Source organism: Herpailurus yagouaroundi, unplaced genomic scaffold (genome assembly GCF_014898765.1).
Source record: "Herpailurus yagouaroundi ecotype Mexico unplaced genomic scaffold, PumYag 195, whole genome shotgun sequence".
NCBI lineage: Eukaryota > Metazoa > Chordata > Mammalia > Carnivora > Felidae > Herpailurus > Herpailurus yagouaroundi.
The window spans coordinates 11,936,268-11,952,888 of NW_024412426.1; the positions used below are offsets into that span (position 1 = coordinate 11,936,268).

Below are 16,621 nucleotides of genomic sequence, written 5' to 3' on the forward strand. Positions count from 1 at the left end.
TTCAGCTAAAATAGTCTCTTTTCTACAATAGAGCTTAATCTGCCCTTCAGTAAGGTCACCCTTTCCCCCATGCAGGGAAATTCTTTTTCTTTAATCCCTTTTTCCAAGTTCTATATAGACTATTACTTTCCTTCATCAACTACGTCAGTCTGATTGTTATCTCAAAATCTGGAAGCACAACTGGACAGACAGACATCAGTGTTGTTGTTTACGTTTCTTTCATTACATTCCTGTTTCCTAAGGAGATATCTTGAGGTCTTTGATTAGAATTGGATGATCCTTAAGGTTCTTTCAGCTGTATATTTGCAAACCATATTTTAGGATGAGTATTCACCTCACGTGTTGCGTATATCTAGAGGCATTTTGTATAGTGGGTAGGAACATGGACACTGGAGCCATCTTCCTTGGGTTTCAATCCCTACTCTTTGACTTTTCAGACTGACTCCAGAGAGACTGAGATCATAACATAGATACATACATACAAACACTTATTTATTTAATTGAGAAAGAGAATTTTAAGCAGACCCCATGCTCAGCGCAGAGCCCTACGTGGGGCTTGATCCCATGACTCTGGGATCACAGCCTGAGCAGAAATTGAATCAGATGCTCAACCGACTGAGCCACCCAGGTGCCCCTAACCATTTTATTATTATGCTTAAATGCCAATGTATAAAATAAACTGGAAGTACAGGTTAATGACCCAGATAAAAGTATACGGATATATAGTATTTTAACCTTTCTATGAAATTAACAGAAAGCTGTAGTATTTATCAGTGTATTTTTATTGTATGTGTATATGTCTTGCATATAAGTAAACCATATAGTCTGTTCCTTTAACAGAATTATATTTTGCTTCTATAGAATTGCCTTTATGATTAAATTACAAACATAGTCATTAAAATTACCTATAAACTCTTCTTGTCCTACCACCAACTTTAGGGGGAAAAAAAAAAGATCGCCAGTATTCAGAGTAAATCAAATTTCAATTATTAATTTTGACTATTTAAAAGTTCCTATATTTAATACTTGTATCTAATTAGTATAATCACCTTGCAGAGTTCTTAATCTCTGAAGGGAAAACAGGAACATAAAATAATTTGTCTAATTTGTTTAAATCATTTAATTTTTTTCTTTTTACCAGTTTCTTAAAAATTTTTTAAAGTTTATTTATTATTATTATTTTAATGTTTGTTTTTTAGAGACAGAGTACAAACAGGGGAGGGGCAGAGAGAGAGGGAGAGACAGAATCTGAAGTAGGCTCCAGGCTGTGAGCTGTCACCAGAGTCCGATTTGGGGCTGGAACCCACAAACTGCGAGATCATGACCTGAGCTGAAGTCGGACACTTAACTGACTGAGCCAACCCAGGCGGCTTTCTTTTCACCAGTTTTAATTATATATGGTTATTCTTTCTTTCTTTTCTTTTTTTTTTTTTTTTAATTTTTTTTAATGTTTATTTATTATTGAGAGACAGAGCATGAGCAGGGGAGGGGCAGAGAGAGGAGGAGACAGAATCCGAAGCAGGCTCCAGGCTCTGAGTTGACAACACAGAGCCCGACGCGGGGCTCGAACTCACAAACCACAAGATTATGACTTGAGTCGAAGTCAGACACTTAACCGCCTGAGCCACCCAGGCATCCCTAATTATATGTGGTATTCTTTTGAAATTTAGCACTGATAGATATCTCATACTTGCATAGCAGATTTCACCAAATTAACTATGGAGAACATATAATTTTAATTTTGTGTGTAATAAGTAACCCAAAAAGTGGGGGGTGGAGAGTGTGCTCTAAGACCTAAGACTTTTTTTTCCTGGTTGAGTGTTTCCTCATTGTCAATGAGGTCAGTTTTCACCCAGTTTATGAATAATACAACTTAAATCATCAGCAAAATCCAGTTTGGTAGTATTGTCCACATATGTCACTATATTAAAATGAGAAGAGGGGTGTCTGGGTGGCTCAGTCAAGCCTGCAACTTTGGCTCAGGTCATGATTTCACAGTCCGTGAATTCTAGCCCCCTGTCGGGTTCTGTGCTGACAGTTCAGAGCCTGGAGCCTGCTTCGGTTTCTGTGTCTCCCTCTCTCTCTGCCACTCCTCTGCTCATGCTCTCTCTCTCTCTCTCTCTCTCTCTCTCTCTCTCTCTCTCAAAAATAAACATTAAAAAAAAAATGAGAAGAGCAGAGCTTTGAGAGAATGATCAGCAGTTGAATCCTAGTTCCATCAATTTACTGTCACCATTAACCTCTTTGTATTTGTTTCCTAATCTAGAAAATGGAGTTTATGATAGTTCCTTTCTTAAATTGCAGAGATTAGAGACAACATTTGTTCAGTTCCTGGCACTGGTTAGATGCTGAATAAATTACATTATCCCCAATAATGAAGTAATAGTGGCTCATAATAATAGTTGAGCCTTGAGTCAGTTCTTACCATAGAGAATGTAAAATAAGTGTTACAAATAATGCCACAAACATTTTCACTCTGTAATTACTTTTTTTAAATCTGATTTGCTTATTTTGGTAAAACACACCATAAGTATATTTTTAAGTGTACTTAAAAATGTGTTAATGTGGTGTTAAATATATTCATAATGCACAGCCATCATCACCATCCATCTCTCTAACTTTTCATCTCTATAACTTTCATCCATCTCTGTAACTAAAACTGTATTCCCCCTCCCCCAGCCTCTAAAAGCCTCATTTCCCCCTCCCCCAGCCTCTGACAGCCTCTACTCTAATTATATATACAAAAGTATTGAAAACAGGGTCTCAGAGACGTATATGCACACCCATGTTCATAGCAGCATTATTCACAGTAGAGAAAACATGGAAGCAACCCAAGTGTCCATCAACAGATGAATGGATAGGCATTATGGTGTAATACATACAATGGAATAGTATTCAGTCTTAAAAAGGAAGGATGTTCTGATTTTGCTACAACATGGATGAACCTTGAGGACATTGTGCTAAGTGAAATAAGCCATATAATTATTTTTAAATAAACTTATTAATTTTTTCACTCTCAAAACTATTTAAAATATTAATGTAAAACTTTGTCTTGCCAGCAGGGAACATAATTTATGCAGTTCTGTGATATGTAAGTTATGATTTATAAATATCTAAGAACATGCTCTCTCTTCTTTTGAATGTCTAGAATTAGATATAAAACTTGAATATTCTAGACTTCTTTTCCCGCTCCTGAGTCTGTTGCTTTATTTTTTAACGTAATTAGAAGAGTTTTGTTTCAGTTTTCAAAATTCTAACTTAAAAATTAGTCCATTTTAGTGCATTGTTTGATTTTTAATTTCAGTCAGGTTATTCTATTAACTTCTGTCTTTTTTTTTTTTAATGTTTATTTTTTAGAGAGAGCACAAGCAGGGGTGCGACAGAGAGAGAGGGAGACATAGAATCCAAAGCTGTTAGCACAGAGCCTGATGCAGGGCCCAAACTCAGAAAAAGTGAGATGGTGACCTAACCCAAAGTTGGATGCTCAACTAACTGAGCCACCCAGGCGCCCCTTAACTTCTGTCTTTTTAAAAAATTTGAGTGGATAGTCTTTTTTTAAATTAACTAATTAAATTTTTTTTTTTTAACATTTATTCATTTTTGAGAGAGAGAGACAGAGCACCCACGGGGGAGAGGCAGAGAGAGAGGGAGACACAGAATTGGAGGCAGACTCCAGGCTCCAAGCTGTCAGCACAGAGTCTGACATGGGGCCCGAACTCAAGAAAAGTGAGATCATGACCTGAGCCAAAGTCAGACATTTAACCGACTGAGCCACCCAGGCGCGCCCCTCTTTTTTTTTTTTTTTTAAAGAGATGTATTGATATTGGACAAGATGGAAATGAAACTTGTGTAATTGAGATTAACATGTTGCTTACTTAATGATAATTGCTTATAGATAAAAAGAAAATTCAAAGTGCTTCTGTGGTTAAGTGTCAGGACTTTTGTTGAGTGTTGGTTCTGGTACTAACTTCCTTTGTGGCTTTGAGAAAACCAAAACAACTGCAAAGATCAAATGTTTGAACATACATAAAACAGTTTACCAGAAGCATTTGGTAAAAGGCAAATTAAAGCGTTTCTTTGCTTACATTTAAAATTCTTTAGGTGTTTTATTTTGATTTTATTACTATTATTTTTTAAGTAGGCTTCACGCCCAGCACAGAGCCCAGAGCAGGGCTTGAACTCAACCCTGAGATCAAGACCAGAGCTGAGATCAAGAGTCAGACACTTAACCTACTGAGCCACCAAGGCACCCCTCTTTAGCTATTTTAAAAGAACTTTAGGGGCGCCCGGGTGGCTCAGTCGGTTGAGCATCCGACTTCGGCTCAGGTCATGATCTCGCGGTCTGTGAGTTCGAGCCCCGCGTCAGGCTCTGTGCTAACAGTTTGGAGCCTGGAGCCTGCTTCGGATTCTGTGTCTTTCTCTCTCTCTGCCCCTCCCCTGCTCATGCTCTGTCTCTCTGTCAAAAATAAATAAACATTAAAAAAAATTTTTTTTTAAAACTTTATTTCATTTGATTTTATAAAATCATTTAAGGGCAAGAAGATAGTGGTGGTTACCCATTTTATTAGTGGAAAAAGCATGGGCTCCAGAGTCAAACCAATAGAGAGATGCTTACCACCACTCTGTATAATCTTGGGCAAGTTTTTACCACTCTCACCCTTGATTTCTATATCTGAAAACTGGTAATATTTACTACTTTCTCCTCATTCACAGGTGAGGAGTGGGGGTGCAGAAAAGCAGATAATTTGATCAAGGTCATGTAACTGAATTTGTGGTTGTAAAAGAATTAGAGATGATGTATGTAGTATGTAAAACAGCGTCAGTCTCTAAGTGTTCAGGAAGACACTATATGTTGTTATTGATGCTGTTCTAAAAGAAACTCAAGTGCATTCAGATCAGATACGGGTTATAAATAATCTATGAGCTGAGAACTGCATCCTGTTTCCGATGTCTGTTCCCCAGTTCTGATTCCAGAATTCCAAAGTGAAATTTCCAGGTTGTAAACAACTTGAAGATAGGCAGCCATGTTTTTTAATTTTCTCTTCTATTCATAGCTAGTATTATTTTAGTAAAATATCCACTTGAGAAAATAGTATGCATTGGATAAGTACTTATTGATGATTGTGAATTTCTCTTGAAAAGACAAGTGTGGACATTTTTATAAATTAAAAATGGCCATTTTCTGAAAAAGCATTTCCTTTAAGGGCTAATTTCTTCATTCTGTTATTTTAAAAAGTTGCCACTGGAGGATAATTTTAGGACTATCCATTATAAGAGTCTTTTGTTTTCACATTGATATAAGAAAAAAAAAAATGAGAAAGCTATAGAGAAAGCTGACCTCTGAAGAATTTCTGTGTGGGGAATTAACTAAGGCATACAAGTCCATAAACCGTTTTTCTCCATTTAGTTTTTTTTTTTTATTTTCAACAAACTGTACTTCTAGTTAGTGAAAGTTGGCAGTTCTTTTAGTATCAGGCCAAATTCCATTCTCATAAACTCAGAGTTCATAGGACACAATGAAGTCTAACTTCAACCCTAAATTGAATGTATTTTAATAAAGGTTGTCCATTTAGGGCTCAGTTTACCTTAAAACATTCTTTAAGAATAGTAAACTTTAAAGGGAAAAAGAATAGTACATTTTATAATGAGTCTCGTAATGTATATCCTAGTTTAAAAGAATGGTATGTGTAGTTTTAGTCTGATAAAAGTAATATCTGTGAATGATGCTGACATGCCAGTATACCTTTCTTCATTAGAATATAATTTTGTGATATTTAGAGATAATCAAATCTTTATATTTGGAGCAAATGACTTCTTCCTTAGAAACTTAAAATTCCTGTGTTTCATCACTAGAAACTTGTTTGTTTACAAGTAGCAATTAACAAGTGGAAAGAGATTGTCAAATGCATAACAATGAGATATTTTTCTTCCTTCATTATCTTCCTGTGCTTGGTCAGGATTTTTTTTCTTTCACAAGCCCTTTAGAGTTCTGATGCATTGGTCTACCATGTGTCTTTGTCTTTTTGTTCGCTGATGTATCCAAGAGCCTAGAGCAGAGCTTGGCTCGTAGTAGATCCCAAATATTTGCTGAATGAGAGAATAAAGGGTCTCTTGTTCTGCTTTTGGGCATCTTTGGTATGCATCTTGCTTTTTTATACTTACCAAATACATTGTGGGGTTTAGCTGTTATCCACTAGATTTTGACTTACCCACTGGACTCTGAATTATAGTGTGATATCATTTATAGTCACAGCTGTGCTTTGTAATGATAAGAGGGACAGAACTTACAAACTGAGAAAACAATGTAGTCCAAAAAGTCCACACTGTAAGGACAGAAGGTAGATTAGTGTCTGCCTGGAGCTGGGATTGGAGGCGAGAACAGAAAGTGACTGCACGTGGGCAGTAGGAAACTGTTTGGGGTAAAGGAAATTCTGAAATTGGATCGTGGTGATCGTTGTACAGCTCTGTAAACTTACTAAAAATCATTGAGTTGTGAAATGAGTGAATTTATGGTATGTAAACTGTACCTCAGTAAAACTGTTGAAAAGAAAATAAAACCAAGTTGAGAGTTTAAAATTGTTTCAGTTTGTTGCTAATTAGAAAACTAGGATGATGTAATTATTTTCTTTATTTCTTACTTTGGGTAGGACTTGTTGCTATAGATAAATGACTAATTTACCTAAAACCAGTTTTTCTGTGAAGTATTTCAGGACAAAGAAATGTTCATTTTATTCTCTGGTAAAGTACTTTCTTCTGTGATATTGGCTTGGAATTTTTAAGGCTTTTAATAAAAAACATCTTGTTTCATCTAATTTTCTTACCATCTTTATTGGAAATAATCCAGAACTATAAAATGAATAGATGTAAATTATTCCACATTGCTGATAGTTTGTTTGTATTTGGTTACAGAAGTAGGACATGTTATTTTCTTCCGTTGCCTTTCTGAAAGATTAGTTTATTTAGATTGCTTTGTTTTCGTTGTTTAAAGGAAATTATGGACTCTCCCTCACGTACTATCCTTCTCTCTCCCCACCTTTTTTTTGGTTAGGAGATTATTTGTATTTTAAAATTTGTTTATTTATTTTGAGAGAGAGAAAGAGCAAGTGCAAGTGGGGGAGGGGCAGAGAGAGAGAGAGAGAGAGAGAGAGAGAGAGAGAGAATCCCAAGCAGTCTCCGTGCTAACAGCAGACATGGGGTTTGAACTCACTAACCGTGAGATCATGACCTGAGCTGAAATCAAGAGTAGGACACTCAACCAGAGATTATTTGTATTTTAAAATTACTTGTTGGGAGAAAAGTTTTTTTCCATGAAACTAGTATTCTTGTGCAGATTTTTGTATTCTGTATGTATCTCCTCCAGAGTATAGCTAGCCCCTTTAAAAATTTGTACCCTGGGGGCGCCTGGGTGGCGCAGTCGGTTAAGCGTCCGACTTCAGCCAGGTCGTGATCTCGCGGTCCGTGAGTTCGAGCCCCGCGTCAGGCTCTGGGCTGATGGCTCGGAGCCTGGAGCCTGTTTCCGATTCTGTGTCTCCCTCTCTCTCTGCCCCTCCCCCGTTCATGCTCTGTCTCTCTCTGTCCCAAAAATAAATAAACGTTTGAAAAAAAAAAAAAAATTAAAAAAAAAAATTTGTACCCTGAAAAATGATTTATGAAAGCTTTCCCACAAGTCTAATAAAAGCCAAATCGTGTAAAGATCTGATTAAGGTTATTGAGATCAGTTAACTCTGAAGTCCGAAGGTATCAAGCGTTGGCAAGGATGTGAGGACCTCAGACATTGTAAGTAAAAGGCACTTGGATTTTAAGAATTAATTGAGGTAGCTTGATTTCTCATTAGTTAGATCATTGTGCAGTTACTCTGTGGCCTGAAACTATTAGATGGTAATAGTTATGTTACTATTATAATTGATAATATATATAGTGCTGGCTGTCTATCAGACACTGTTATAAAGGCTTTTTTTCTTAAGGAACTCATTTAATTCTGATAAGCATACTATGAAGTGAGGACTATTACCATCCTCATTTAACACATGAAGGCGAAGAAGTCACAACTCCCCCGAGGTCACACAGCTAGAAAATGTAGGCAGGCAGGCAAGGCCCATCATCACTATACCATAATGAAAGGACTGTTTTCCTTTTTTTTTCCAGAAGAAAAAAAAAGGCTTCAACATGAAAGGGTTCAAAAATCCTTAGTATAAAAAAATAAGAATGGATACTTTAATGCTAGATGGAGAAACATGTTCATTTCCTTCTTTATTTTTATTTTTCCCTTGTTCTCATCTGTTGTTTTTATGTTTCTGTTATTTACATACTTTTATTTTTATGTTATTTATGTTCCTTTCCATTGTTACTTTATGAATCAGTATTATTTTCAGCAATGGACATACTCTGATTACTCATGCTTTTTCATAGAATACTATGCTGATAGTTCAAATAGTATTATTTGACTTTAGTCAGAAATATTTTATTAGGATTTCTTTTATGTGCCTGATAGTTTAATCAGTTGTCCACTTGGGTTGGTTGAACATTTCTGTGGGAACTCTTCAAGCGTTACCTGCTGCTTAGAAGGTGTGGAGTTTAAATGCACCTTCCATTTCTATCTACCTTTTGAGAAATATGTATTATTGTAACTCAAAAGGTAAATTTCATGTAAGAATGCTTATGGCTGTTGATTAAATGGTGATGTAAGTATCAATATAAATAAGCAAAAAAATTTTAATAAAGTGATGTGTTGAATTAAACTGATGGTTTTATCATTTTTAGTGGATAAATAAAAACCAAAAAGTTTGTGAACATTTTAATAAGCTTATCCTACAATAAATTATCTCACAGTATGGATATATTTTGAGGAAAAGTTCAAGGTGTTATTTTTTTAATCATTCATTCCCATTCCTTTGTTTTTATTTTATTTTTTAGGATTTTGGCCCCTAACAGTAATTTTCAAGATGTTGAGACCCTCTATAACTTCCTAGTCAAGTATGAGGTATGAGAAATATTTTGACATGTTTATCGTATTTCCACCATAAGCAAGTTTTACTATAAATAAACATGGTAGAATTCTAAAATGTGACAGAATTCTATTTAACTGACATTTGCTTTGCATTCTTAAATACCACAGAAGTTTGTCAAAGACCTATTAAACTTTTTCTTTCACTCTTGAAGTAAAAACATAGAGTTCTATAATCCTACACTTTGTCCAACACAGAATTGTTTGTCATTAGGGGTGCTGTTGACATTTTGGACAGGTCATTTCATCATTGTGTGGAACACGGCGGGTATTTAGCATCTCTGCTCCTCAGCTGCTAAATCCCAATATCTGAGTCATTGTGAGTACACCTCACTCAGCTCACATACACCAGCGGCCCCTCGCGAGAAAGCATCACCTCTGTTTGAGAGCCGATGATCAGGGAAAAGGAAAGCTATAATTTCGTTTCCTCTGTAGCAGCTGCATAGGCCCTGGTGGTGGAGCTTAGAGGTGTGACTCTGATGTGGTTTGTCATGTAACTTGAAGGCTTTCCCCATCAGTGCTGATCCAGGGAAAGTATTCTGTAGATCTTCAGTTTGTTTGCCCATGTTCCTGAGCGTTCGTTCTTTTCGTGTGTGTGTGTGTGTGTAAATTTTTTTTTTAATGTTCTAAGTGAAAGAATGTGACATTCAAGTCTCACATCTCTTATAGAGTTAAACTTTTTAAAATATATTCCCTTTTATTTCTGGTTTGCTCTTTATTTAACTTTTTGGATGTAACATACAAAGAACACATACTGGGATCAAACTACCTGTGTTCAAATGTTGGTTCTACCCCTTATTAACTGTGTGCTCAAAAAGAGTTATTTAGTTCTCTTTGCCTTAGTTTCTTCATCTGTAAAGTGGGAATAACATCAGTAGATAAATTTATAGATATTCTTGTAAAGACTAAATAATTTAACATATATGAAGTGCCTCAAACGGTACCAGACACAGAGTAAGTGTTCAATGGTGTTACCTATTTTATAGAAAGAGTTGTGTTTTCCATCACTGATTCACAATTTTTGAAAATTTAGGCACTGTGCTATTTGAGTTATCTGAGAAAAAGAATCTCTCGGACACCAGGGTGGCTCAGTCTATTAAACATCCAACTTCGGCTCAAGTCCTGATCTCACAGTTCGTGGGTTCAAGTCCCGCATCAGGCTCTGTGCTGACAGCTCAGAGCCTGAAGCCTTCTTCAGATTCTGTGTCTCCCTTTCTCTCTACCCTTCTCCTGCTTGTGCTCTTGTCTCTCTGTGTCTCTTTCTCTCTCTCAAAAATAAGTAAACATTAAAAAAAAAAAAAAAGAATTTCTATTAATTTCCAGATTCTGGAAATTTCCAGACTCCCTGCACATGAGTAGAATATAGCCTAAATCAATAGTAAGCCTCAAAAAATATAGAATTCAGTCACTGACTGTGTGCTCCAAGTGTGTCATGACTAATCTTTGTATGATCAATGACTTTTGTATTTATAGTATTGTAAATTATATCTGAATTATGATATTTGTGAACTTAAACATATTAGTTTAAATATATTATTAGTTTAATTATTAATTATTATTAGTTTAAACATATTAGCTTGATAGTGTGAAAAAGACATTTCTTTAGAAAATGTAAATCAAACTTTTTCCTAAATAGACCTTTCCCAACAGTTTATAAACTTAGTATTTAAATGAAAGTGAAGGCTCTTCAGTAAGGGTCAACTATAATACTCAGGTATTGTTAGAGTTGAATAATTTTTTTCTTTCAGCTTGAGTTATTTCTAATGTTCAGGATATAAACAAGATACGGTTGCCTCTACTTTTAAAATAGTCTACCTTGCAGGGGGGCGGGTGGCGCCCCGGTGGCTCAGTTGGTTAAGCAGCCGACTTCGGCTCAGGTCATGATCTCATGGTTCACTAGTTCGAGACCCGTGTCAGGCTCTGTGCTGACAGCTCAGAGCCTGGAGCCTTCTTCGGCTTCTGTGTCTCCCTCTCTGTCTGCTCCCCCACCACTCTCTCTCTATCTCAAAAATAAATAAATGTTAAAAAAATTAAAATAAAAATGTCTACCTGGGGCAACTGGCTGGCTCAGTCAGTAGAGCATGAGACTCTTGATCTTGGGGTTGTAGGTTCGAGCCCCACGTTAGGTGTAGAGATTACTTGAAAAGTAAATAAATAGCGGTGCCTGGGTGGCTCAGTCAGTTAGCATCTGACTTCGGCTCAGGTTGTGATCTCCTGGCTCATGAGTTTGAGCCCTGCATGGGGCTCTCTGCTGATAGCATGGAGATAGTATGGAGCCCGCTTCAGATCCTCTGTCCCCCCTGCCGCCCTGCACTTCTCCCACTTATGCTGTCTCTCTCTCTCAAAAATAAAAAAAAAAAAAACCTTAAAAAAGTAAATAAAATCTTTAAAATAAAATAGTCTACTTATGTGACCCCAAATCTGCTTCAGTCCTTTAAATAGAATTATTTTAACTTCTTTAAAAACTTGTGCTTTTTTTTTTAGAAAAGAAATACTGAATGTCTGCATTAGAAATCTTCTAAAATGCTAGGCTAGTTGAAGGCTGAATCTATTTTTTTTTAAGATGTTTATTTATTCTTGATATAGAGAGAGAGAGAGACAGAGTGAGAGTGGGGGAGGGGTAGAGAGAGAGAGAGAGAGAGGGAGAAACAGAATCTGAAGCAGGCTCCAGGCTCTGAGCTGTCAGCACAGAGCCTGATGCAGGGCTTGAACCTGTGAACTGTGAAATCATGACCTGAGCTAAAGTCCGGTGCTTAACCAACTGAGCCACCCAGGCACCCTGAAGCCTGAATCTATTGATAAGAACCAGTAGTAGTAGAATTTAGTGTTTCCAGGAGAACACATTTTTTTCTTTCCACTTGATCTACAAAATGATACTTAATTCTAATACTCAATTCCACTAACCCCAGAACCATAGATCACATCTGGTTCTTTGAACAGATTAAGTTGTAACTACAGGACTAGTATTTTTACACATAGTTCGGTGTTAGCCTAGCATTGTGATCACCAAACTTCTGATTGTTCCTGCTGTTTTTATGCAAACGCTGGAAACTTGACATTCTCTTTCAGAATATGGGTCACTCTAATTGTGCTCTTTCTGCTCATTTGACTTCATATGCGTTTTAAGTAACTACATCTTGGTTCTTTTCAGGTGAATAAAAATGTCCAATTCACTGCCCAGGAACTTTATGATTGTGTCTCACAGACTGAGTATCGGTAAGTCCCATCTGTATTTAGATACGCTGTTGTCATCAGCTTTTACCGTACGTGGCTCCACTTGATGTGTTGGCAGAGGATTCTCTTTATGTCTTTACTACACTCTGATTTTATTTTACCTTTATTAATATGAAATAGCTCATACATACAAAAGAGCTCTGTGTGTGTGTGTGCGCATGTATAAAAGCAGGTATAAGGTTTAATGTGGCTCTCAAATTTTTTGGCCTCAGGACTCCTTTATATTTTACAAAATTTTGTTTTGTTTATGTAGGTCATCTCTATCTATATTTGCTGTATTATAAGTTAGAATTGAAAATTTTTTAAACATTCATTTCAAAATAATAACTAATTAATTACGTGTTAAGATAGGAGCATATAATTATGAAAATAATTTTTCCCAAACAAAAAGAGTGAGGTTCTACACTTTGCAAGTCTCTTAACATCTGGTTTAATTGAAGACAGATGGGTTCTCATAGTTGCTTTTGAATGGAGTTTGCTTTGATGATAATGTCATGTACCACTGGAAAACTGTTGCACATTCTTGCAAGAATGAGAATGCAAAAGGCAAATCATGTCTTTGTCTTATTATGAAAATAGCTTTGATCCCTTTGACCTCACAGCCCCTTATTTTCCCCACACCATGTTTCAAAGAATAACTAGTATAAAAACTACTCACGCCTACCCTTCAGTTGACAAAACAGACCTTTACCCATCTCTGTGTATATCCTCCCTTTCATCCTCTCCTCAGAGATTTGTGTTTATAATTCTCATCTTTATGGGTGTATGTATCAGTAAATATACATTGATCAATTTCATCTGTTTATGTACGTAATAGTACCATATATGTTCTTTTAAAAAATAATTTTGTTTATTGCATTCATGTGTAATAAAGGGGAAGGAGTAGAAAATCTGATTCTTTAATATTCAAGATGTATATTCACTGTGAAGCCCTCCAATCCTGAGCCCCGGCAAACAAATTCATGAGGAGCAAAAACTCACTTAATGCCATTAGTGTTGCCCTCCATCTTATACTCCCTGCCCCCTGTCCCCTGCTATTATTTTTTGACTTTTGAAAATTATCCGTGTTGAGGCATGGAGCAGTAGTTGGCTTGCTAATAGTCAGTTCTATTATGGCATAACATATTCATTCCAAATGATCACCTTTGTGCCATGCAAAATCAAGCAAGAAAAGGGCTCTTGGGAAAAATGGGCTGAGGCACATCACTCAAAAACTTAATAAGAAAGCCATTTGAAAAAAAAAAAAAAGGAACCTAATCAAAGTCGTATCAGTTTTACACCTGTTACGTGGTTAAGAAATATATGAATGTGATAAAAAAAAAAAAATCTGACTTTTTTCCTTGAAAAAAAGCTGAGGTTTGCATGTGGAAGTGGTCCTTGGAAGGGTTGTAGCTTGTGGGTTCATGCAGTGTGGTGGAGGGAGGGTTGTCTGAAGTTGAATGTAAAGTTGCCACACCAAATGTGAATGAGGCACTGGTACATGTTTAAAGTGTGTGCAGGTGTGTGTTTTGTGTATTCCTAAGTAGCTTGGTTTGGCTGAGTACAGTTTTCTCTGTTCATCACTGTTGGATATAAGAAAATGTGAAATTTGCATCATGCCCAAATTCTTTAATATAGCAGTGGTGTTGGAACAAATTCGTGTGTTCAAAACAAGTGCTGTAGCAAAACTGACTGTACTTTCACTGCTGTGTAATATGCCATTTCTACCACTAAGCCAGTTTATTTGCTAGTTTTAACTTGCACATGTACCTGTGTTGTTACAAAACTTCATGAGCAGGTGCAATGACAGTGTTAACATCAAGGTAGTTTTTCCAAGAAAAATTATTGGGCATGTCCGTTGTAGCTGGAGGTGGGTGAAAACAATTTTTTTTCTAACTTTAATCTTTAGAGTGTCAATCAGTTATACTCTTATGATAGAACTTCACAAATAGGCCACAGAAAGGTTTGTGTACATGACATTTGTGTCAAAAATATAATGTCTGCAAAATTCAATACTTTAAGAAAAATCATTCACTACAATCAAGTAGGATTTATTCTTAGGTTCGGAGGGTGGTTCAATATTCACAAATCAATCAACATGATACATCACACCAGTAAGAGAAAGGATAAGAACCATATGATCATTCCTTGTCAGGAACAAAACAGGGATGTCTACTTTTCTCACTTTTATGAAACATAGTACTGGAAGTCCTAGCCAAAGCAATCAGGCAACAGAAAGAAATAAAAAACATCCCAATCAGTAAGGAAAAAGTCAAACTTTAATTATTTGCAGACAGCATGATACTTTATATAGAAAACCCTAAAGATTCCACCAAAAAACTTCTAGAACTGGTAAATGAATTCAGTAAAGTCACAGGATACAAAATCAGTATACAGAAATCTGTTGCATTTCGATACACTAATGATAAGAAGAAAGAGAAACTAAGAAAACCATCCCATTTACCGTTGCATCATAAACTATGAGATACCTCTGAATAAACGTAACCAAAGAGGTGAAAGACCTTTACTCTGAAAACTATAAAACAGTGTTGAAAGGAATTAAAGATGACACAAACAAATGGAAAGACATTCCATGCTCCTGGTTTGGAAGAACAAATTTGTTAAATGTCTATGTTACCCAAAGCAATTTATACATTTAATGCAATCCCTGTCAAAATACCAATGGCATTTTCCCTAGAACTAGAACAAACAGTTCTAAAATTTGTATGGAACCACAAAAGACCCTGAATAGCCAAAGCAATCTTGAAAAAATAAAAGCAGAGCTGGAGGCATCACAGTTCCTGACTTCAAGGTATATTACAAAGCTGTAGTGATCAAGATGGTATGGTGCTGGTACAGAAATAGACATACAGATCAATGGAACAGAACAGAAAACCCAGAAATGACCCTACAACTCTGTGGTCAATTAGCCTTCGACAGAGTAGGAAAGAACATCCAATGGGGAAAAAGTCTCGTCAACAAGTGATGTTGGGAAAACTGGACAGCGACATGCAGAAAAATGAAACTGGGCCACTTTCTTACACCATACACAAAAATAAACTCAAAATGGATTAAAAACCTAAATGTGAGACAGGAAACCATTAAAATTCTAGAAGAGAGCTCAGGCAGCAATTTCTCTGACATTGGCCTTACCAGCTTTTTTCTAGATATATCTCCTGAGGCAAGGAAAACAAAAGCAAAAATAAACTATTGGGACTACATCAAAATAAAAAGCTTCTGACAGCAAAGGAAACGAATAAAACTAAAAGGCAACTTACTTGGGAGAAAATATTTACAAATGACGTATCTGATAAAGGATTAGTATCTAAAGTGTATAAAGAACTTCTAAAACTCAATACCCCCCAAAACAAAGAATTCAATTTAAAAATGGGCAGAAGACAAGAACAGACATTTCTCCAAAGAATACCTCCAGATGGCCAACAGACACATGAAAAGATGCTCAACGTCACTCAGGGAAATGCATATCAAAACTACAGTGAAGTATCACCCCACACCTGTCAGAATGGCTAAAATAAATACAATAAACAACAGGTATTAGCAAGGATGTGGGGAAAAAAGGAACACTTGTACACTGTTGGTGGGAATGCAAACTAGTGCAGCCACTTGGGAATGCCACATGGAAGTTCCTGAAAAAGTTACGAATAGAACTGCCATACAATCCAGTAATTGCACTACTGGGTATTTACCCAAAGAATATAAGAACACTAATTCAGAGGGATACATGCACCACCCCTATGTGTATGGCAGCATTCTTTACAATAGCCAAGATATGGAAACAGCCTAAGTGTCCACTGATTGATGGATAGATGAAGAAGATGTGGTGTGTGTGTGTGTGTGTGTGTGTGTGTGTGTGTCCTTTCATATATATATGAAAAGGAATATTATTCAGCCATAAAAAAAAATGAAGTCTTGCCATTTGCAATGACATGGATGGAGCTAGAGAGTATAATCCTGAGCGAAATCAGTCAGTCAGTCAGAGAAAGACAAATACCATATGATTTCACTCATGTGGAGTTTAAGAAACAAATGAGCAAAGGGAAAAAAATGAGAGACAAAGCAAGAAACAGACTATTAACTATAGAGAACAAACTGATGGTTACCAGAAAGGAGGGGTGGGGGATGAGTGAAATAGATGATGGAGATTAAGGAGTGCAGTTGTCATGATGAGCACTAGGTGATGTAATGGATTGTTGAATCACTATCTTGTACACCTGAAGCTAATATAACAGTGTGTTAACTAGAATTGAAATCAAAGCTTAAAAAATATATAATGTCTGTCAACCTTGGACATATTTTTGAAGGTAGAAGAGCTCACTGTGGATAACTTAGAAGGCAGAGTTCCTTGCAGGATGGTTCCAGTCAGGTGTCTAAAATTGTTTTGAC

The 16,621-nt window shown here is 36.3% G+C and overlaps 1 protein-coding gene across 6 annotated transcripts in view; it reads left to right on the top strand.

Moving 5' to 3' along the window:
- Window positions 1-16,621, top strand: part of SWT1 (SWT1 RNA endoribonuclease homolog) — a 105,290-nt gene that overhangs the window by 76,402 nt on the left and 12,267 nt on the right. For 5 of the 6 annotated variants that reach the window (XR_005781795.1, XM_040446594.1, XM_040446591.1 and 2 more), the window contains 2 exons: window positions 8,914-8,980; window positions 12,156-12,220. Coding sequence is in view for 4 of the 6 variants with exons in the window: in XM_040446594.1 (XP_040302528.1) it covers window positions 8,914-8,980; window positions 12,156-12,220 (132 nt within the window). In the remaining 2 variants the exon portion in view is untranslated. The remainder of the gene's footprint in view (window positions 1-8,913; window positions 8,981-12,155; window positions 12,221-16,621) is intronic. The other variant, XR_005781796.1, reaches the window with a different exon arrangement.